The sequence below is a fragment of the Ischnura elegans genome, chromosome 3, assembly GCF_921293095.1.
Source record: "Ischnura elegans chromosome 3, ioIscEleg1.1, whole genome shotgun sequence".
Taxonomy (NCBI): Eukaryota; Metazoa; Arthropoda; class Insecta; order Odonata; family Coenagrionidae; genus Ischnura; species Ischnura elegans.
This window is the reverse complement of record NC_060248.1, coordinates 117440156-117462936: the sequence shown is the minus strand read 5'-3', so window position 1 is coordinate 117462936 and position 22781 is coordinate 117440156. Positions and strand designations below refer to the sequence as shown.

The 22781-nt window shown below is 36.5% G+C and overlaps 2 protein-coding genes across 3 annotated transcripts; one reads left to right on the top strand and one right to left on the bottom strand.

Annotated features, from left to right (window-relative positions):
- Positions 1 to 146: 146 nt before the first annotated feature.
- LOC124156425 (ras-related protein Rab-35) lies at positions 147 to 6453 on the top strand. The gene is made up of 6 exons (XM_046530977.1): positions 147 to 226; positions 812 to 986; positions 1074 to 1198; positions 1318 to 1442; positions 1870 to 2060; positions 5267 to 6453. The coding sequence occupies exons 1-5, from the start codon at positions 175 to 177 to the stop codon at positions 1999 to 2001; spliced, it is 609 nt and encodes a 202-aa protein (XP_046386933.1). The 5' UTR covers positions 147 to 174; the 3' UTR covers positions 2002 to 2060; positions 5267 to 6453.
- An 8076-nt stretch (positions 6454 to 14529) lies between these two features.
- LOC124156422 (serine/threonine-protein phosphatase 4 catalytic subunit-like) lies at positions 14530 to 22650 on the bottom strand. 2 transcript variants are annotated; one of them, XM_046530974.1, is made up of 7 exons: positions 22543 to 22650; positions 22090 to 22227; positions 19631 to 19783; positions 19371 to 19544; positions 19154 to 19280; positions 15783 to 15972; positions 14530 to 15147 (listed from the first exon to the last, which is right to left on the bottom strand). In XM_046530974.1, exons 1-7 carry the CDS (start codon positions 22543 to 22545, stop codon positions 15018 to 15020), a joined length of 915 nt encoding a protein of 304 aa, XP_046386930.1. In that variant the 5' UTR covers positions 22546 to 22650; the 3' UTR covers positions 14530 to 15017. The 2 variants fall into 2 exon arrangements, with proteins under 2 accessions (XP_046386930.1, XP_046386931.1); XM_046530975.1 differs by lacking the exon at positions 22090 to 22227 and having other exon boundaries at positions 22543 to 22637.
- Between the last annotated feature and the right edge of the window lie 131 nt (positions 22651 to 22781).

The window sequence follows — 22781 nt, the reverse complement described above, 5'->3', positions numbered from 1 at the left end:
GCATTTCAAGAATAGGGTCGAAGTACGACGTTAGTGGAAAAGCTTTTGGCTGTGTGGGATGATTCACTTGTATTCACAGCATTTTACTGCTGCTTCTTAGCAGTTTGTAGTGATTTAATTTCTTAGGAGTTACTATTTAGTCTTAGGAATACTATAATAACACACATTGCTGCTATGGCGAGGGAATACGATCATCTATTCAAATTGCTCATAATTGGAGACAGTGGTGAGTGTTGTATAGTGACCTGAATTGAATTCGTTTGAATAGTGTGCCCATCCCACCCATAATGATCGAAATGTCTTGTTGCATGTTGATTAGTGTATGTACTGTTCATGGCGGTGCTAAGCTTTGCCTTGAGGTTCAATACTGTGTTCGACCACGGGCTAATATCTTGATCTGGTTAATTATACGCTGACCGGAGCAGATTTTCGTAGGCGGTTGAAGTTAATGATTAGATAGCAGTACCGCTGTAGATCATCCTGCCCTCAATGAATGCTAATACTTCGCAATATTTTACAAAATGTACATGCATGTAAATTGATGTCGAAATCTCACTCCCATATAAGTGGTGATGAGCTGTATTTTTATTCCTGTGATGTTTTCCTTGCGTTGACTTTTATGTTATAGTTTTGCATTTCATTCACCTCGTCTTCAGAATGTAATAAAATAGGTTATTTAAGGCCGATCAATAACTGTAGTTGCAATTATGAACCCGCCATACTACTTTTTACTTCATTAAAAAATGTTGACTTATTACTCACTGAAGGGCCTGACCCTCTGCTTGAATTATTCGTGATTTCTTCAAAACAGGTGTTGGTAAGAGTTCCTTGTTAGTGCGTTTTGCGGACAACACATTCTCTGGAAACTACATAACCACAATTGGAGTTGATTTCAAGATTAGAACTGTCGAAATTGAAGGTGAAAGAGTGAAATTACAGATTTGGGATACTGCTGGTCAAGAAAGATTCAGAACAATCACGTCCACGTATGGCATATTGATATCACTGTATTGTATGAATTACTGTCCTGTTTACTTATGTGATTTTAATGAGTTCCTTCTATTTCTTTTAAGGTACTATCGAGGAACCCATGGGGTTATTGTTGTATACGATGTAACAAATGGCGATTCTTTTGCTAATGTCAAAAGATGGTTGCATGAAATTGAGCAGAACTGTGATGTAGTAAATAGGATATTAGGTAGGTGCACTATTCTTGAAGTGATCGTCTTGGTAGTGATGATTGTCTAAAAGTCAGGTGATTTGTAGCCAGTCAAACCGGGGATGGATATATAACGGTATAATATTCTATCATTCTAGTTGGGAACAAAAATGATGCTCCAGACAAAAAAGTGGTATTAACAGAAGATGCGCAGCGATTTGCTGATCAAATGGGAATCCAGCTTTTTGAGACCAGTGCAAAAGATAACTTGAATGTTGAAGAGGTAAGGCATCTTTTACTTTTATTTTTATACATTTCAGTGACAGAGCTGTAAAAGTACCATTATTGTGGGTATTTATCCTGTTTCCTTGGGAAGTCTCATGGCTGTTATCCATAATACTCAAGATAAACTTGACATTGTCACCACAGTTTTATCCTTTATGTTATTATCACTTTCTGATATTTCGTACTATTGTTGTATATGCATCAGTTAATTATAATTAATTCATAATATGTATTTATAAATAGCCCAAAATTTACCTGATTGAAGGCGTTTGTGATTTATCTGCTTGCAAGTTTTTATATGAAATTAGAGTGTGAAATGAATATGTTTAAAACAATGTACATATGTACTTATGTGTTCCCATTTCATGTAAGTTACCCCCCCATCCAAATTTTCTGTTCTCTTCTAAATTCTTTCTGTTTTTCAGATGTTTATGGCAGTTACAAGACAAGTTCTTCGCACAAAGAAGGAGAGGAAAGAAAGGCAGGCCATTCAGAATAGTGATACAGTTAACTTGAGAAGCAGGACTTCAAAGCAATCAAAGCGCAAGTGCTGTTAGCATAGCCTCCAGGGCTACGTCCCATCCACCTATATTTCACCTTCTTTCAGCCTGCCAAGGTGAGGTCTTCTCTCCCATTCTTTGTTAATATTTCTTTTTACCAAATACTAGGTACCGTAAAACCCCTCAGATACGTACATTATTGTTTCCAAAAAATGTGTCCGTAAATTGGGAGTGACCCTTAGAGAATCTCATTTTTACGCTTCATTGTACCATGCCAATATTATATTGTTTGAATTTAAGGCAGCTGAAAGAGATCTTTTTATTTCAAATACCACTTACAAATAATTAAAAAGAAAATGGAAATTGTAAAATAATATAGTGCTCACATATTATATTTACAATTTTCCAAGCCTTTGTACATTTTAATATCTATGCACACAAATACACAGATCAGTTAGGCATAAAGGAATCATTGATTTTAGTTTGCTTATTTTCTTTTGTGGCTGTATTTTTTTCAAACTTTAGCTGTACATCAATAAGGCTACTTCATGCCTCATTGTTGCCTTTTGAAATGCAAAATTTTTTTAAGAGTTCAATTTTACGCAGCATAACAGCATAAAATACTAACCAAGTATCTTTCCAACTAGAGGCTCAGGCTCTGTCATCATTTCCTTGATTCCTTCATCAAGAGTGTTTAATATTATTTCTTCCATGTCAACCTTGTCACCCAAAGTCAATAAATTGGAATAATTTCTCACATATTCAGAACTTTCAGCAGCATCATTTCACAAAATATCTTACTGCCAGCCATTTGTAACATCTGTCTCCTCTGGTGAAAATTCAATGTTAACCCTTTCCTGAGTAGAACTTCAGTAGAAAAACGTTTTCGTGCCACGTGTAGCATAAGAATATTTTAAACCTCTCTGTACGGAGCTCTTTTTTGGGGGTGAGTTGCCTGGGTATTTTCGTCCCTCAGATATGGGGCCCAGCTCAACGGGGCACCCATCCCTTTACCCCAGTCACTGGACTTCACCCTCTAACCCTATCATAATACGAATCCACGGTCAACTTATTGCCTTACCAGTGTTTTTTTCAACCAAACATTGTAGTTGATTTTAAATGTTTTACTCTCCTAAAAGAATTACTAACGTTTTTTTTAAGCATTGTGGAATTTTAAACAGGTTTCTAGTGTTAATAACAACAAAGTTAGTAAATATAAGGTAATAAGACTATAAGTACGGAAGTCCGTTATTTTTAACGCTAAAATTATGTTTAAAAATTGCTTGGGCACAGAACAAAACGAAGAATTCATTTCAAAGTATGAAAACATAGTAAAAGCAATAAAAAAAAACTGAAAAAACTATAGCACAAAGGTTAAGAAAACACTTAGCTGTTTCACAAAATATATTATTTTGTGAAACAGTTAAGTGTTATCTTAACCACCTTTGTGCATCATGAAGGAGTTTCACCATGTTACGCCAACCACCATCGCATTTGAAAAAACTATTGAAAACGTAACTACTATGCAACGGATTCCTGCGGTGAGGATGGTCATAAATGAGTGGGAGGGTAGGGGTTTATTGCCTAAGAGTGGCCCTAAGGACTCGCTAGGCTGGGTCTCAGGCCGGGTCTGAATGCATTGGAAAATTGCTACCTCAGCGGTCACTTCCCTTCCCTCGTGTCTGCCAGAGCTGACGTTCGGTCGTCTGCGCTGAAAATCGGCGACAGCTATAGCCGACGTCAGGTGTTCTGCGTATGAAAATGCCCGTCGGCTTCAACCGACGTCCAGCGCGAAAGGGTTAAAAAACCCTAATTTAATCCCACAATGATGCATGGTTGAATTTTTCATGTTTATGATTGCTTGATCAATCCAAAATATTGCATCAAAAGCAGTAATTGACTTCTCCACACAAGTGTGACATTGCCCCTGATCAACTTTAGATAGAATGCTTTTTCGTATGGACTGTGTGAGGGGACTCAGAAGGGGAGTGACCGAAAATTGGGTCTCAGATTTCAATCAAACTTTGTAGTCCATTGGGAGCTGCCCACGAATCGCCCCCATATGGGGTTATATAACCAATAGTTGAAGCAAAACATGATGTTAAACATTTACAAGCCTAATATATTCCCTGAGAAACAAGCCCAAACCAAGAATGACATGTAGCCCGATGGTTGTGGTGTACGACTCTTAACCAGAGGTCTTTGGATCGATTCTTGGAGTCAACACTTTTTTTTTAATTCTTTTTTGCTCGTCATTTTACAGAAGCCTGCTATTCATCATTATTTCCACGATTTTCTCTGAAAATTTCATTATTCTGTGTGGAAATCTTTTTCTGTAATGTGGCAGTGTCTGCTGTTTTTCCATTTTATTCTAACAGAAGCCTACTTTCAATCAGTGGCATAATGACATGTGCAATGTAAATAAGGTTCATCTTGCGACACTGAAATAAAATTATTAAAAGGAGGCATCTGTGTGAAAAAAATGGAAAACAGCTGATACTGCCACATCACTGAAAAAGATCTCCACGCAGAAAAATAAAATTTTCAGTGAAAATCATGGAAATAATGATAAATATTCTTCTGTAAAATGAAAAGCAAAAACAAATCATGAAAAAATAGTGTTGTCTCTGAGAATCAATCCTAGGACCTCCGGCTAAGAGTCAAAGACCTGGCTACATATCATTCTTGCTTTGAGTTTGTTTGTAAGGGAATATGTTCGGTGTGTAAATGTTTAACTGGGTTTTTTGTTTAAACTCTTGGTCACATAGCCCCACATGGGGGGTGATTCATGGGTAGCTCCCGATGGACTACAATACTGCAAAGTTTGATTGAAATCTGACTCCTAGTTTTGTGACACTTTCCTTGTGAGAACTACCTAATAATTATGTATATTTATAATTATTTAAAAACAGAAAAAAACATTATATATTGCACAAGTTTCCACTTTACAGTAGCATGAAAAATTTCTTTGTTTAACACAGCAAAAATTAACTGTATTGTCTAATATAATCAATATAAACCATTTTAACCTCATCCAAATGCAAAAAAAATATTTATGAAAAATATTCAAGTTTGGGATACTTGAGTGGAGGTTATCATAGTTTATTAATACTTCATGCTTATACTTATGTTATTAAAGTTAGGTTTTGAGGAACCATTCTGTTTTGCAGATAAATTAAGACAGTTTACATTGATTGCTTTTCTGTGCAAAAGCATAATTACATAGTACATGTAGGATCATCTCCCTGCCACTTCATCACAGATTATAAATTATTAAATTATTTCTAATAATGGTGTTATGTTATTTTTTGTGGCATTGCAGGATTGTCATAGTACCAGTGAAGTGTTATAGAAATAATGGACAACTACTGTGCACTCAGCAGCGAAAGAAGTGGCTTAAAGTAATTTGGCACTGTGTGCTCCAAAAGCAAGCCAAAACATCTGTGGGCAGATTTTTACTCTGTCCGTGAAGGCATTGGCTTGAAAAAATTCCAGAAAAGTGTTTCCTGTGCATAAAGCCTAGTGATGTGGACAATCACTCTTTCTGCCCTCTGTCAAACTAAGAAATGAAGTTCCTTCTCTTCTCGTCACTTCACGTTCATAAGTATTTTCGTCACACCAAAGCCTTTAAGGTCAAATTATTTCTGTGAGTGTCAACAAACAATGGTGTTTAGTTGGTGAGTGTAGTGAAACTTCAGTTACAAAGTACAGTAACCACTTTGCCATTTAAAAGCTTGGGTTTAACGCTGGACTGAGTCTGATGTCACGTACAAACCAATGTTTTCTTGAATATCACAATAACCAACCATGGAGTAATTAATTTCTAGAGGTATTTATATACTTTATATATATTATATATATGTTTATAATGTGCATGACCCACAATTGAAATTTGCCTTGTTTTTATTCATATACACGTATAGAAAAATATATCATTTATTAATGGGTGCTATATAAAGCCACTCCAGTACACCAGATGAAAGACACCCAGCCGTCATTAATGAACTTTGTTAATACATGTATTCCCAGGAAGCATTTTTACAGAAATTTTATTGCTAATGTGCAACTAACTTAATTTTTTACTCTCTGTTATTTATGGAAGCAATTTGTTATTCCATCAGTGATCCATGCATTAGTAGTATTCACAAGTTGCATTCTTCAACAATGGGCCAAATCTCTAAACACGGGGGTAGTTTGCTATCACTTTGATGGGACTCAAGCTTCTTATGATTTTGACAGAGTATTGTTGTCAGCTTTTTCATTAAATAATGAAATTTTTACTTGTATTTGAAACTGTAAATAGAGAAAAGGAATAATATTTTCTGAACCATGTGATGAAATTTGTTACAAGGTCTTCTTTGTATTAAAACGGAAAAAATAGAAACACTTATGTGTTCATGTGTGTTCCCTATCTGCTTGGTGAAGCATGCGTAATTGTTTTGTTTTTGTCTTGGTGTAGAAGTGTTCCACATCTATGGGAAAATCAATAAATCATATTGATAAATTTAAGTCCACACAACAATATTTTCTCTTACTTCATTGGTGATGTACTCGAGGCTCATACCATGGGATCACCACACACAAACAGAAACCCTCGTACCATTTTGCCTATGGGAGTCAGAAGAGAGAAACGGGTGGGGAGGAATGCAAAGTGAAAAGGCTAACGGGGACCTCCCATTAAACCTGGGTTGGTAAATTAAAATGAAGCAAAGATTAGGAGGTTACAAATGGGACAAAAAGAGGGCACTTAGAAATGAAGTCTCCGCAATTTACTGGGAGGTAGCATAAATTAAAGTGTAAAAACTCCATGCAGAACAATTTTGTTTTAATGGTAGACAGCTTTAAAGAAAAATCATTTGTGTGTGATTATTTGCAGTGAAAACAGAATGTGAGGGAAATACAAGTATCTTCTGTAAAATGACTTCATAGTGTCTGTTATCATACATTCTTCTGAAAAGTTGATTCGGCATAATTGATGACTGGAAAAGACTTTCTGCAGGGGATAGCATTTCTTTTCTTTCCTAAAACTATGAATTCAATCTGAACCTAGCTCCTTAACGTGCCTTGTTCACATTCAGAGAGTATTTTCTCAACAGTGGGACATTATTGGAGGAGGAGGATTGGGAGAACTGAGTGACATAATAATAAATTGATTTTCGTGGGCTTTTATCTGAATGCATCAGAAGCAGATGAAATCTGTTCTGGGTGCATGGCAGGGGCTGGTGAGATTCAATGGTGACCTACCAGTGATGTTTGCATGCAGCCACCATGGTGAGGAGTAGCCCACTTGGTCAATGGTAAGCTAAACTTCCTTCAATATGATGTTTTTGGCTTTTCTATAATATTTTCACTTTGTGCTTGTGGGTGAGCTTTCGTGAGAGCCCTGGAAGGTATTGAGGATAATCCCTTCATAGAAGCCCATGACATTGTCCGCTACCATGCTGAATGTGGCACCATTGGTGAAAGGCATACTAAAAGACATCTGAGGAGAACGCATGAGGTTTGGCAACACTGCTCCAAGAGCAGATTCACAATGTTAATGTGACGGAGGTCTGAGAGTGACTGAATTTCAGAAGAGCTGGGCCACGTTTACTGTCTGCTGATAAGCATAGGGGCAGTCAAATGTTGAGAAAATTTCCCTCCCCTAATCCCCACTTGCTCCCCTAAGCCACACCAGCTCACCTGAAAAGATAAAATGGACAGAGTCTGGGTGAAAGAGCTTTTATGAGGTTGAATCCTCTCACTGTCTCACAGCCTCACCATTGATAACAACAAAATATATAATAATCTCCTTTACCCTTCCTAGCTCTTCTAGCATCATTCTACATGCTCTGCTGAACCTCAGCCTGTTCAACCAAAGCAACCAGTAGTGTGACCTTTTGTTTCTTATTCTATCATCCCAAAAAAATATGTGAATAGGGAATGTAAGGCTAAATAGGGAATTTTGGGACTAATCATGCACTTCTCATCTTTGTTGTTTTCCATATGGAAGTGGGGTGAGAAATAAGTGCTTATATCCACTTTATTAGATTATTAGGGGGATTAGAGATGCACTGAGCAAGTGTAGTAGCCTGTGGCAAAGCATGACATTTAAGCTTAGTCATAGAATGAGTGGCGGGTGGCTGGTTTCCAGGATCTCTTTGTGAAATGAAATTTAAACTGTGTGGATAAAACAACTTTTAAAATTGTGAGATCAATGCCGGGGACCTGAGGACTGAAGGCCCATGACGGCCTCAGGAAGCCTTGGGGCTCTTTTAGCACCTTCATTTGCCTTGTACCCTGCAAGCACTGAACTGTAAAACAAAAAATAAAATTCAAGACTTCAGCGGTAGTTATCTGATCTATCTTTCTTCTCACACTTGTCAACTTTCTCAACATTGTAATTATCATAATAGATTGGGGATGGTGTCCCCTTCTTGCTACCTTCTTGTTTTACTTTTCATACTTTAACTCTATGGTTTTCAGATTTTAATTCTAACTCCTTGTTCTGCACTGCTTTATGTGTACTCTTTATTGTCCCTTGGGGTCTTGACTATGTTGCCCCAGGGGCACTTGGGTAACTAGTCCACCCATGCAATTTGGGTACTTTTCTATGACACTTGATTTGAACTCATTGTGTATAAATATCCACTTAGGCATTAGGAATATGACATAATATATTAAAATTTCATATAAATATAGCGATATTCTGACATTGCTTTCCAGAATTATTTTAATTTAATTTGTGGCAAATGATTAATGTACCCAAGAGTCCTCAATGATCTGGGTGATTAACAGGAGTGAAGAAATTATGTTTGAAAGCTGAAAGATGACTTTTAAATGTTCTTTCGGAAGGGCAAATTGATAAATTTTTTCAATAGGAGAATGATATAGTTAACTTTACATAAGTATTTGACTAATATAGTTCTTCATTACTCTGAAAATGATGAATATATCCTTCTGCTGACTTTCTCCTGCCCAGTTGGAAGTTCTTACCCTCCACTGTCTAATTTCAATTTACTAATGCAGAAACAGACTTGACAAGTATTTTGTGGAAAACTAGAGAAATTAAAAAAAAATGCCCACATGAACATGAATGCCAATAAGAATGTAAATGACAAGATGAATGCAAACAGTGAAATTGACACATGCCCAAATGAAAACGAACGACCCGATGAAAACAAATGACCGGGTGAAAATGAATACCTAGACAAAATATTCATTTGTCTGGACACTTCTTTACCCCTGGACATTCAATCATTTCCTGCTGGTATAGAGCGTTCCACATTTAGTCCAGGAAATGAAGCTCATCGAAGTGCAAAACCTTGAAATTTCTTCAAACTGAATCGACCTGCACAAAAATTTGGGATTAGACTAATTATACCCCCACTTCAAAATCTATATTATGCTGAAGGGCACTTTTTATTTTTTAGGGGTGAAAACTATCCCTAAAAGCTAAAACTTATAAAATTATATTTTAAATCTAAATACGGGTAAAATTTAGTTTAAATTATTCGTGTAATTATTTTTTTATGTTTTGAAAATAATTTTAGAATATTTCAACCCTTATTGGGGGTTAATGTAAAAGAAATTATGTATTCACCCTAAAAATATAAATTATTTATCACATTGTATTTTCTCATTCACTTTTTTACTCCTTTTATTATATATTCACTTTTTTCTCTGATGATTTTAATCACAGCACAGAAAAGATATAACAATAGGATAAACAGAACAAACTTCGTCATGGTAACATAAATAAATGTACAATTTATGTAGACATTACATGAAACACTATCAAACAGAGACTGTATGGCTTTCAGTCTTCCCACCGCATGCATGCACACAGGTCACTGCAAGCGAGAGCACACATACATATGTGTGTTTATTTTGTAGCAAATTTGAGTGTATTGTTAGCTTCGAACATAAAGCACACAAAGTATATACTGGTTATGAGGAATGTTATGCTCTGAATTGTGGATTTCGAATTTTTCGAAAATAAATTTGATTGGTATTTCAAACATAGCTCCTTTTAAACAGTATTTTGTAGGGTTTTTAAGGACTACGAGGTCATGTGAATTAAATTTTTTTCAAGACCTCAATTTTGAAAGGGGAGGGATTTAAGCGTTTAAATAAGGTGGAGCTCCCTTGTAAATAGAGGTTTTAATTATCAATATCTCACCAAATATTTATTGTACAGAAAATTTAAACACACCAAAATATTTGAAAATAAAGAAGCTACAATTTATTACTCTTGCATTTTTTTCATATCTCCAGTTTTTTTGGAGTTATTTTAAAAAAAGAGCATTTTTAACGAAATTGTAGAAAATGGATTTTCACTTTTACCTCCAATATTTTCAAAATTTAGAATTGTAAATCAAGCAAACTTCTAGGATCTATTAACAATACTTAAATAAAGAGAAATTCTGAAGGGCATTGATCAAATTTGAATAGTGTGGTAATTAGGAGTTGTTTTCGCTGATGTTTTCGTAGGAAAAAGTAGGGACTGATCTTATTTTTAATTATAACTCGTTCAAATTTCATGATAAAATTTTTTTTTCTCATTTTAAGAAATAAAAAAAAAAAATACTTTTAAAAAGATTGAATAAGTTTTCCTCAAAAAATACAGTTTTCCCACTATTTGGTATTGAATCTTTCAAATTTAGCGTATGATAAACTAAAGATAACCATCAACAAGTTGTAGCTCGGTCTGAATCGGTCATAAAGGAAATATAAAATAAGATTTTTATTTAATTTTTTACAAGCTACAGTTTTGTTACTGACAATTTCCTAATAGAAATAAAAAAATCGTTGATTTTTTTCGTCAAAAAACTGTAACTTTCAATCGCGAATAACTCGAAAAATATTAATTTGACGCAAAAAATGGAAATTACATTTTATTCTTAGAATTTATTTTTCTATCGATTCCTGTGGTCAAAATATAATAAAAAATTTCCACCCCCGAGATGGGGTGGAAACCACCCCCAGGGTAAAAGCGCCCGTCGGCATGATATAGATTTCGATTCTTGGTATATTCCCTACTTATTGTGAAAATTTCAAGAAAATCGATTCAGTTTGAAAAAATTGCAAGCCAAAATGCTTCATTTCCTTGACTAATTTCTAAACTAAAGTTGACAGTATGGGCTCTTATGGAGAATCATTTCCCATGTTAATCTCCATAAGGGCGGGAGCGGGGTGTTTTCAATAACAGCAATATAGTTCTCAGTCATTCATGCAGACTCGAGGGAAGGCAGAGGGGAACAGGATAGAACAAAGGGAAGGGACTCAATGGTCCATGACGTGGCTTCATCAGCCTTTGATGGTCTGCATTGTAACCATCTTCTATTCTAACAACAACGCTTGCTGAAGTACGCTAATGATTGAGCTGCAGTTCAAAATACCTCTTGATGAGCTTACCTACTGGCCTGAATGCACTGGATGAGTACTGTGCAGATGCAAACAGTGAACAGGGAGTTTTAGAGTAGGTACTGTCCATTTTCGAACTGGTTCATTTCAGTGAACAGTTCGTTTTGGCAATTCAGTTCTTTTTGACCCATCTCTTAGTGGGAATATGCCCCTCTGGTCCAGGAACCAAGTCACGACTTTGGCACCCATGTACCTGGGGAGGAGGGGAGAAGAAAGGAAGGAAAAAAGGGATAGGGGGTATGACATGTCTCTCATCATGGCTTTATAATGATATGTTTTTATTTAACTTTCTTAATTTTTGCATGAGACTTTTTGGAAGTACCTCAACACTTACAGAAGCTGGTTCGTCAAGTTAATTTAGTAAGATGTAGCAATTTACTAGATTACTTTTAATTATTTCATCAGTTCAATGGTTCTAAGTACACAGCATTCAAGGATAAACTTGCAAGGAAATGCAATGAATAGTGTCAAATCTATGGAAATGACGGAGACAATTGTGTTCATCAAGAAAATATAAATGAGAGATATTAACTAGTAATCAAAATAAATAGCCAAGTGCTGCTGAAAAAGGATGAAATACAAAAATTGCTGTTACTTTCTTGGATATTAATGAGAGTTACATATTTGTTTTCATCTGACAAGGCCCCTGTTAATCGGGAAAATGCTGAATATCTGTGAAGCACTTAGGTGAGAGACAGCTTTGATTGAAAACCATACATTGGTTGGCTTGAGCATCTAATAAATAAGTGTCTTATTCATCCTCCACACTTTCTTCAACTTGGTTCTTCGCGTCTACTTGCTGCAAAACATGCTTTTATTTGATCACTTCATTCACTCAAATTTTTCTGTTCTAAAGACATCCCTCACACACAGCCATAACTATTGAAAACTATTTATTTCATCCTTCACTAATTTAATGAGCTAGAGCATTAAAACTCCACATCCCACCAGGAACCTGGTACATAATGCTTAATTGGTTCTTTCCATATTCCAATCCCTCAACTTTCATAGGAAGAAACACGCTCATGGCTGACCAAATTTTCTGAAGAACTATCACATCCTTCCCCATTCCCCACTGTCCTCTCACTGCAAGAATCTTGAGGGTGGGACAACTATCCCCATCTAGGCATGAGCTGTTTGTTTTGATGGCATCTGTGCCCAAAATGGAAAACTATGACTATAATTTTCACTTGAAATGGTCATATTTAATTCATTAAAAATTGGTGCTCTGACTTAAACAGTTCATTTAATTTTCAGGCACAGGCTATTCAAAAGGAATAAAAATTGGTACCGTACTTAGTTTTTTTTGCCAGTCCACTCACAAATTATATTATCTATGTACTTATCTATGCCAGTTAAAAATTTTTCATTGATATATATTTTTAGCATCAAAAGGTTTTTTTTTCCTAATAGCTCATAAGAATATCAGCTGGAAGATGTAAAAGTGGATAACCCATGGCCAGTCCTTCATCTAAGTGGTTCATGTATGCAGTGGTTAATAAAAAAGTAATTTTGACTGGAGTTCCAAAACTTAATAAGTCTGATGGTGGCTTTCTGTATCTAATAAGTTTTTCACCTCTTCAAGCGCTTAGCTGACTGGGGCACATTTAAACTTGAAAAGGCATTGAATATCAAAGGCATTGAAAGAAATCAGTGCAGAAGCAGCATTTGCAGCATTATAGGATCTAGAGTTAGTGAAAGCTTAACTTTCAGTTCCCATTGCGGGGTTGACTTAGCTATAGGTACTGCAAAAAAGAGGATTCCCTTTTCAGGCTCCCTGTTGTGTTGGAAATGAAAAATTACAGGTCTTACCAGATAATAAAACTTGTGAACTTTAGAAAATCATTGAACCTCAGTGTTGTGGGATTCACATTGATTAAACTATGTATTTCTATTAGTCAAAAGGAAGCAGCAAGTCTGCTTCCTTAAAATCTTTCCAAGTCAGATCAACTGTTAACAAGTCTATCTAATCTATACTTCAGTCTGCCATCTTATAAACTTTTCCTATGAGTGCCTCCTAGTTACCGATCCTATTGTTACTTCACATCTCATAAATCTCCATGTCCCTTCTCTTGTGATGCTGCTTTGCTTTCCAATAGGAGGCATCTGTGATAGCACTATGATGTTCAGGCCATTTATTGTTTACCCCATCACTTCTTGAATTCCAATGAAGATAGAGTGGAAAAAAATGGAGATTTGCTGTTGTTGGTTTTCTCCCACATGGCTAGATCAAATAACAATATGGCGATGTCTTCCTTATGTTTCAACATCTAGGGTGAAGTCTTTTTCCAACCATGTTTGTGATTTTATTTATACCAGATATTTTCTAATAATAATCGTGGGAATTTGCAAGTGTTCATGTATTCCTTAAGCAAATCATTAGAAGACATCGCTGAGTCTTGCCAAATGGGCACTGCATTTCTGCAACTCCCATCTTGTGCATTTGACATAGCTTGGTTTGTTGTTGTTAATATTATATGTAGCAATTCCTTCCTTCAGTGAGTGGTTCTCTCTGAACAATGATAAATGAAAACTTTGTGTACGTCCACAGTATTTATTATCGTACGATGCATTTCAGCGAATCACCTTCACTATCATCAGGTACAAATGCAAGGTTTAAGTGAAGAAGTCATATATATACATGTGGAAAGGAGGGGTATGTTCATGAGTTGACGGAAGTAAGAGAGGTTGGGGGGTAAAGGAGAGGGGAAGGGAGTGGGGAGACAGTTGGGATAAGTGAGGAATTGGGGTTCGGTTGAAGGTTTTAGGGAGGGGGGGGAGGGCTAACAGCGGGGAATAACTCAGGAACTCAATGTCGTTGATAAGCTTTTCTTTGCATTTTCTCCTCCTGGTGATCTCCCACTGCTCAAGTGCGTCGAGCCGACATCCTTTTTCTTTGAAGGCCAATATTTTTGGGTTGAAATTGCACGAATGGCCCTCGTTGATGAGATGAGTGGCTAACTGGGACTTAGTATGTATCTTTCTTTTCAAAACATCTTTTATATTCTGCTGCTAGTCCCAGTATGCTTAAAATTAATTTGTTTTGCTGCCAGATATTACTTGCAATTGCTGATCTCTGATGCAATAGTAATCCTGTGGAAAATGAGTAGCAGATGTTTGAAAACGTATAAGTAAATCTGTATTCACCGGTGCATATTGATAAATTGAAAAGACAACTCATGTTGTGAAGGGGATTTTTATTTAGAACATCTGGAACAATTTATCATGCCAGAATTAAATGGCATCTCGTACAGTTACTGATGCCACACAAATGAGTTTCCTGAAACTGAGAGCCAGATGATGTAACTTGATGTCTAAAACTTTTCACGTAACACACGAAGAGAAACATCAAAACACTACTGGCATTTCTGAACACAAAAATATATCAGAACATAAAGAAGGCAAGCAGAATTGACTGCATACTATCAGGTACACTACACTTTCACTTCACTATTTACAATCATTTAACATCCACAAGATAATTAATCATATTATTCACTTCCATCACAGAACAACAGAGATTCAAATTATATTATGGATTCACATTCTCACAAATTTCCTTCAATCACAGAATACAAAGTTACTCCCAGCAATCTCACAAAAATTCATTCAGTGCATTCAAAGTTCATTATGACCATTGACAAGGCTAGTTTCTATGATTAGACACTTCACAGAAAATAATCAGCCTGGGGATTTTTTGAAGGAACACCTCGACTCTCAGGAGGGGCAGCTTCAAATATTGTGAAATCACGCTTCAAATGCTCATCAAGCTCCAGAATGGCAGCAACATTCCCGCACCTGCAAATTGAAAGTTTTTTTTTTAATATCAACATAATTTTGCAATTTTTCTTAACTGTATCTTGTTAAATAGTTGCCATTATGACCGGATGCACAACAAAAGGATGGGCAGTCACCATAATTATTCCCCTAAATTTAAGAATGTTTCAGGTCTCATGTATGGTGAACTCTCAATTATATAAAGTTAAATGACAAGTCCACTAGGTATAATACATGTAGCATATCATTTTTCTAAGAAAGGGGGGTGCAGGATATGACAAGACATGATAAACTCTAAACTATCCCTAATGTTGTAAAAAATAAATTAAAATGCAATCAATTTACTAAATACAAATAAATAAATGGTTCGAAAGAGAAACTTGAAACCACTCCATAATCATCAAAATACATATATTACTAACAGGATTATGGCTAATAATAGTCTACACATCGTCACATTAGTGGCTCTATACACTATATTCTCATTTACTGCAGGCAAAAGTACCAAGTAAACAAATTGAAAAATTATACAAACAGAAATTAAACTAACATATGCATGAAATAATACAAATTACCTACACATAAGCTGATGAAAAATGAATACTATCATGATTGAATACTTAACAGTCAGTATGATTCTGAAATAAATTACAAACCGGTAGCAATAGTTGGGTGCTGACCACACAGTGAGAACAGTTTCATTGAAATGCCACTTATATCCCTCCATGACAAGTTGATGGGCTCTGCATATCATGTCAATGTCATTTTCCTCATTGAATTGCGTCACAACGTCAGGGCCAAACAAATATCCAGCACCTCTGGGACTGACTCCCCACCCTTTGATTTCTGTGAAGGAAAGCCATGCGTGATAAGTACCATACCGATAGAAAACAGATTAGAGCAAATTCTGAAAAACAAGCCATTTTGTTGTTAAATGTCTATCGGGAGTCAAAATTCACAGTTAGATACTTCAGCTAAAAACTTATATCCTTACCAAAGCCATTCTGGCATCATAACCACTAATCTAATGCTTACACATCAACCAGCATTGCTTCTACAAAGTTCTGCAGTTAAATACACCAAGGATTAAATTTGCCGTGAAAAAATATTTGGCTTAGCGGGGATTTGAACCCAGATCTCCCAATAGGGTGGTTTCCTAATATTTTTTTATTGCCTAAATCGAAAGATTATTACTCCTGGAGTACGCATTTTACGCTCTTAGATTTTCGAATGACGATATCTATTTTTCGCGACTAAACGAAAAGTGAAAATTTTCAAGCGCGTGAAAACACGACGGCTAAGTAGGAATAATGGGTGTGACGTATTTCTGGTTCCCACTTCCACCCTGTGAGGTGACCTTGAGGCGAGGCTTGAGCGCTGATACGACGCAGGCTGGTAGCAGGTAGCAGAGTACCCTGCTAGCAGGTAGCGCTTGGCTTAAATATGGATTATTACTACCTTATCAAACGAAGGAAACTTTCCGAGCTAAGACAATTTTAATAAGTGATTATTAAGAGATATTTCCCTGAGCTCTGTGGCTCATGTATGCATTGGTAATCTCAGACGATGTAAAACTCCTATCCTCTCGTGTAGAAACTAGGTCCCTGTGACGTCACGTGGAGTAAAATTGCATGGGCGCCAATCTGACCTTTTTCAAATAAGTTTAAAATTGACCATTGCAATTCGTTTAAACTAGGATTTCTAAAACCAAATAATTTGCATATTATGAAAACCCTAATGGTGGGTAACGAATCGCAATCAATGCCTCTCGTTTTCTTTGATGAAGGAAACTACCCTATTCCCGGGAAATCTGACAAAATTCCTGGTTAATCTTACGTGATTACTGCAATACATCAAAATTTTTAGAAACCCAAATTCACTTCAATTCTTTTGAATAATATTATATTCGAGCATTTACATGGACAAGGAATAGGTTAGTTATCACACTGTACATATTCAAAATTTAAATTTATTCATTGCAAGCCAAGAAGCTGCTCCGACCTTATTAGCAGATGTTGACGTCACCTGGCATTCTATTATTCATGTTTTTGAATCTTCCTCGGGTCAAGAGTGCAAGCAATTTTGATTCTGTTTTCTTGTCTGACATTCCACATTTCCATGCGGCTGTAAAAATTCTACTAAGCAACAGCACTTAAAATTAGGTACGACAAACAGGCCAGAAAACGGGTGTTGAACTGGCAAAATTTTATGTGAAATGAATTTGAAATAGAAGTTTCTAAAATTCTCTGTTGGAGCAAAAATTCAAGAATAATTCATGCATAGTTCCAGAGACTAAAAATTCCCTATTTCCCTGGTCGCTGAACACCCTGTAGAAGCTCAGAAGAGAGATGAAGCCTGAGATTTGTCTCCGAAGGAAATGGCTCAGGAGTGTAACTGGTTAGCATACCTCTGGCAATTGGGAGACTTAGGTTCGAATCACGGCTAAGCCAAATACTTTTTTTCATGGCGAATGTCATCCTTGGTGTGCATAAATTGGCACACATGAGTGCGACTGCGCAGGAAGTTACTTCTTTCATGCAGCGCATCTGCAGTTAGAATTAGAGCATGGACTTACAGATAGATCTACCGTTATTTTTTGGGCAAAACACCATTTTCACCAATCATGATGGTCTTATTTTCACCTCAAAACCATTTGCAAACGGTGATACACTCGATTAGCTAGTACTTTACTCCATATTAAAATAATCGATAAATGTTCAAAATTTCATTTTTTCCTTTGGGAGTTCCACAGTAGTGGATCATATTAGATTTGAAAAATATATATCTATCAGCTGTAAATTATAAGATACATCTGAGACAGAACCCTAGCACAGAGACTTATTCTTTCTTCCTTGAGACAATTTTGCAGAATACACAACATAATTTTTCTTTCCATTACTCATAATAATGAGAAAATTCCCATAATCTTCACAAACATTCAATCTCTCAGGTAGTACACTGAAGTAATTATACATTTTAATTTTATATTAAATTTGGCAAGAGGAAGTATGTATGAAAAAATTTCCAACAGAAACAAACACCTGAATGTGTGAATAAAACCTTGAATTTTAACACTGCTAAAGAAATATTAACCTAAATTTCAGAGCTTTGCCACTGCTATTTTCAATTTCATGGGAGATAAACTTGAGGAAAGCTATGATTCAAAGGCTGAAATGAGGTCAAGTGTAAAATCAAAATCACTCCTTTGAGGGTGAAACAAATTTGAAGCAAGTGTGGAGAAGAAGAGGGGTGGGGGGGAGGTCACATGGTACAGAACAAAATGTTAGGAAGATACATTCTTAAGACACCCTCCAAACAAACCCAAAATGTACTCCCTCTCAAAATCAACCCTCAGAAAGTTTCTTTTGACTACGGCTTTGAATTGAAAGCTTCTATTTAGGTTACCCATGACACCTATTGTATGCAGGCTTAGAATAAGGTCGGCCTCATAACAAATATAAATAAAATGCCAACAGCCTCTGTATTCTATTCTCTAGTTCAGCAAAATCTAATATTACATAGTACATATTGAAATTCACAACAACATGTTTGAAATCTAAACGTTGTCACACTCAAAAGTGTTAGTTCCCGTCCCACAGCCAGGTTGACTCTGCTGCGCTACTGGTTGTTGCCTTGTCGCCTATTGCTGAGGTGCTGTTACCAGTAATAGTGCAGCACCTATTGCTGGTTGCTAGAGTTTTGCAAAGGAGAACCACTGCAGTGGCGAGACAGGAATTGATTGCGGCTTGCCACTGTTTGCCTCCCGTTTTGTGGGCAGGCTGTTTTTGGTCCGGTTTTGCACTTTTTTGCCAGCAACTTTACACAATGTCAAGCTACAAAGCTGGGACCAAGTCTAAAGTGTATGTGCAGAGATCCTGCATTGAACACATCAAGCCCCATCCCTGAAGCACTTGGTACGACTGAGATAGACCCATAAGTGTGACTGTGCATTATACAGACAGACTGACACGCAATAAACTTACATGTATATACAGCTATATCAAATGCTAGAAAATATTTTACTTACCATCTGGGTCAGACCATAATAAATCACACATTGGTCCATCGTGAGGAACTTCTTGCTTTCTATCAATCGTGCGAATATGATCCAGTGTATGTATGGATGGAGATAAACCACCGTGAACACAAAATATCTGAAAATAAAGATTCATACATAGTTAAAATCGCAATATATCAAACCAGGAAACACGCAAGCCAAAAGAACATGCAAGCTTCTCATTTACCTTTGAGTCAATTATTGCTGATAAACTAAGGTAATCAAAGACTTCAGTGCAGTACCTCCAAACAGTGGCACTTCTGTACTTCCTTAGGCATTCATCATAGAATCCATATACTTGGGTAATTTGTCTTGACTCATGATTACCTCTGATGAGTGTTATCCTTTCTGGGTATCTGACCTAGTTACATGGAAAAAATACCTAGAGGTTTCAATCAGTAAGACCATACATTGGGTAGTGGTAATGCGCATGGATCTCCCAAATACCTTCAAGGCGAGCAGCAACAAAAATGTTTCCACACTATAGAATCCTCTGTCAACAAAATCGCCCATAAACAAGTAATTTGTAAGAGGTACATGACCACCGACTCTGAAGAGCTCCTTCAGGTCATAGAATTGGCCATGAATATCACCACATATCTAAAAAAATAAGCAGAATAAAATTATACCACAAAGAAAGATCACACTCCACCCAAAAGCTTTTTACAACTGATATAAAAGATGGATGGCCATGTTTGCCTCATGCAAAATAAGATGATTACCTTTGCCTCTCTGCTTATCTACAGAAAATGTTAACCCTTTTACTAAAAATGCCACGCAGACATGGTCTAAATATTTTTGCGTAAGCAACAAAGACTTTTAAAATGGCATGACTGTTTCAATGAGAATGCTACTTGCTCAGCAAATGATTCGACAAGAAAGTTGATATGCATAAGTGAAAATAGAGCTCACTCCAAACTAAGCCACAGAGGTGTTACAATCACACATTCAAGGTAAGGGGGCCAGTTCTTTTCCCTTGGCCACCTCGCACTTCGAGGACTTCATTTAGGGTATCCAAAGGCCTCTCACGGGATTTTAACCCCATTTTCTCCGTAACTTGATTTTTTAAATGAAAAGGGTGGAACTAAAATCCTTCAAACAATCCTTGATTGAACACTGTTGGCTTGAAATGAGACTTGAGACAGTTCACCTTGGGCCTCCTCCAAGGGTGGTACAACAGTTTTTTCAGCAGATTATAGGTGCCGTTCAACTAAGATTAATTGACGAGTATGTTAATTGGCTGTACAGTTGAATAAATGAAGGCATAGAGTAAGTATATAATATATACTTCCTCTATGATGAAGGTCATACAATTGAGAGTGACTTCCGACAGAAATGCATTTATTCACGCAGGGCAAACCTCCTTCCGTCGTACAACTGACAGAGTTGTACAACTGAGGTTCCACTGTACCTAAAATGACCTCCACCCTTTAGCATAGAAGTGTTTAAGATTTTTTCTCACTAGAACCAAGAGTGCTCATGTGTCCCCCTATAAATTTATACTCTTATATGAATGATTATGAAGCAATCTTGTGATAAAAAGGGCATAACAATTTAATGTCTACCATTTAGAAGTTATAACTTATTCCTATTGCAAAGCTTGGGTTTTCGGCATTGATGTTTACATTTTCAACTACACTCCTTAGGCTTTCAAGGCTACTTTCACACCCCTTGGAGATGACGTGTGTGCAGTGGTGGATTAAGGGGAAGGGCAAAGGGACTGGCCCCCCTCCCCAAAATTACTGGAAGCATTGGATAGATGACAATGTTTAAGTTGGCTCTTCAGAGAATTTTTTTGTTCTTTAGCAATTAAAACAATTATTATTGATAAATTTCTAAAAGCCACTTGTCTACACGTATTATGGCCTCAGAAGTGAGAGGTGTTGCATACGTCCAAGGCATATTGGAAAATGATAAATCCCCCAACAAAAAAAGCAATCTAAACCTGCCCCTTACTGCGTATGCCACAGCAATATGAGTATCCACTCCAGACACGCCCATGCCCTTATGGGCTTGGTCCTATTTGGGTGAGTCTCTGAGGCTATTAAGATTCTACACCATATTTTAAGGGAAAAGATAGAAGGTATGGTTTCCACCAGTGCTTGTAAATAAAACTATCATGTAGACTACCTTCTTTAACCTATCTGGAATGATTAATCATTAATATTGGCCCTACCGGGAGTAATTGTGGATCACTACACCCATTGCAGCTCTAGAGGTCATTGGAAACAGCAAGCTTTTGCACCGTGACATGGCTGTAGTCCACAGGAAAGGATTTTCAGCCAAGAGATGAGAATGTTTTTTAAAGTATTTCATTCCATAAGATGTCAGTTCTTTTCAATCTCTGTATTTTCCGAATGAACAGTGATTGGCTCGAGTTCATCACAGATGATGAAGATGCCTAGGAACAATCTTTGGCTCCTAGGTACTCTCTCATACATACGATTCCCCATTACAGGGCAGCTACATGAAAATATGAGGATTCGCACAGTATGTTGACCATAGTTAATCCTCAGGTTACTAGTTTTTGACTATATATGCCGAATTTGTTCACCTAACCAACTAGAACACGTGAATTTTTTCGACAGATAGTTCAGAAGGAATATTTTATGTTATTGTTTCAAATTTTCACATTTTTATTAATTTAGCAGACAGACCACACGTACTATATGTTGATACACTGGGATACATACATGGAATACTGCGGGACGTAAATGGTAATTACTAACGTTAAAATATGGGACTATAGCTAGAATTACGTTTGGCATTCATGCTGTTTCACTCACTCTCTACTGCTTGGAAATTTGATTAGAATTCATGAACCCAAACATTTACTCACTAATTGAACCTTTTTACCACATGAAAATTTTTGTAATGATGCATGCGGATCAAAAGAAGCAACTCACGGTAACAGGAGAATTTACTCTCTGAACGTTGCTTTCTTCCACTAATATTTCTTTTGCTTTCTCACATAATGCCTTAACTTCGTTTTCTTCAATTTTTTGACACTTTTTGAGCTGCTCAATCTGCCTGTCGAGATCTTCCTGCAGGGAAATAGGATGTTCACATCAAAGAACTACACAGACATGGAAAGTGCCTACTGGGTCTTAATTAAGGAATCGCACAATTTAACTTTTTGTATATAAAACCAATTTCATAGAACTATGGTTAAAATTACAGCTAGGCACAGGTATAGAAATAAGGCACTTAAAGCAAATAAGAAATACGGCACAGCACCCTACCACTGAATACCCTTTAAGTCAAGGATATATGATTTTAAATTATGACTCTGGAAATGTGTATCCACTGAGAATGTGATCAAAAATACCTTACAGGATAAATATACGAAATTTACTTACCATACTACAATAGCCAACTATGAGACATACAAAACTTATGACATTTCTTAATTCAAACCCGCCCTCACCTTTGTGGTAGGGTAAATAAATGAATAGTGAGTTACGTAAACGTAGTCGACAAGTTGCCTAACATCCCAAAATAAGGGGGCAAATTACGTACAATGCAGAAACGTATCAAATCGATTAATACTTCCTCATGACAATGAAAAATATATTTTCTCCTGAAATTACACTCGAAA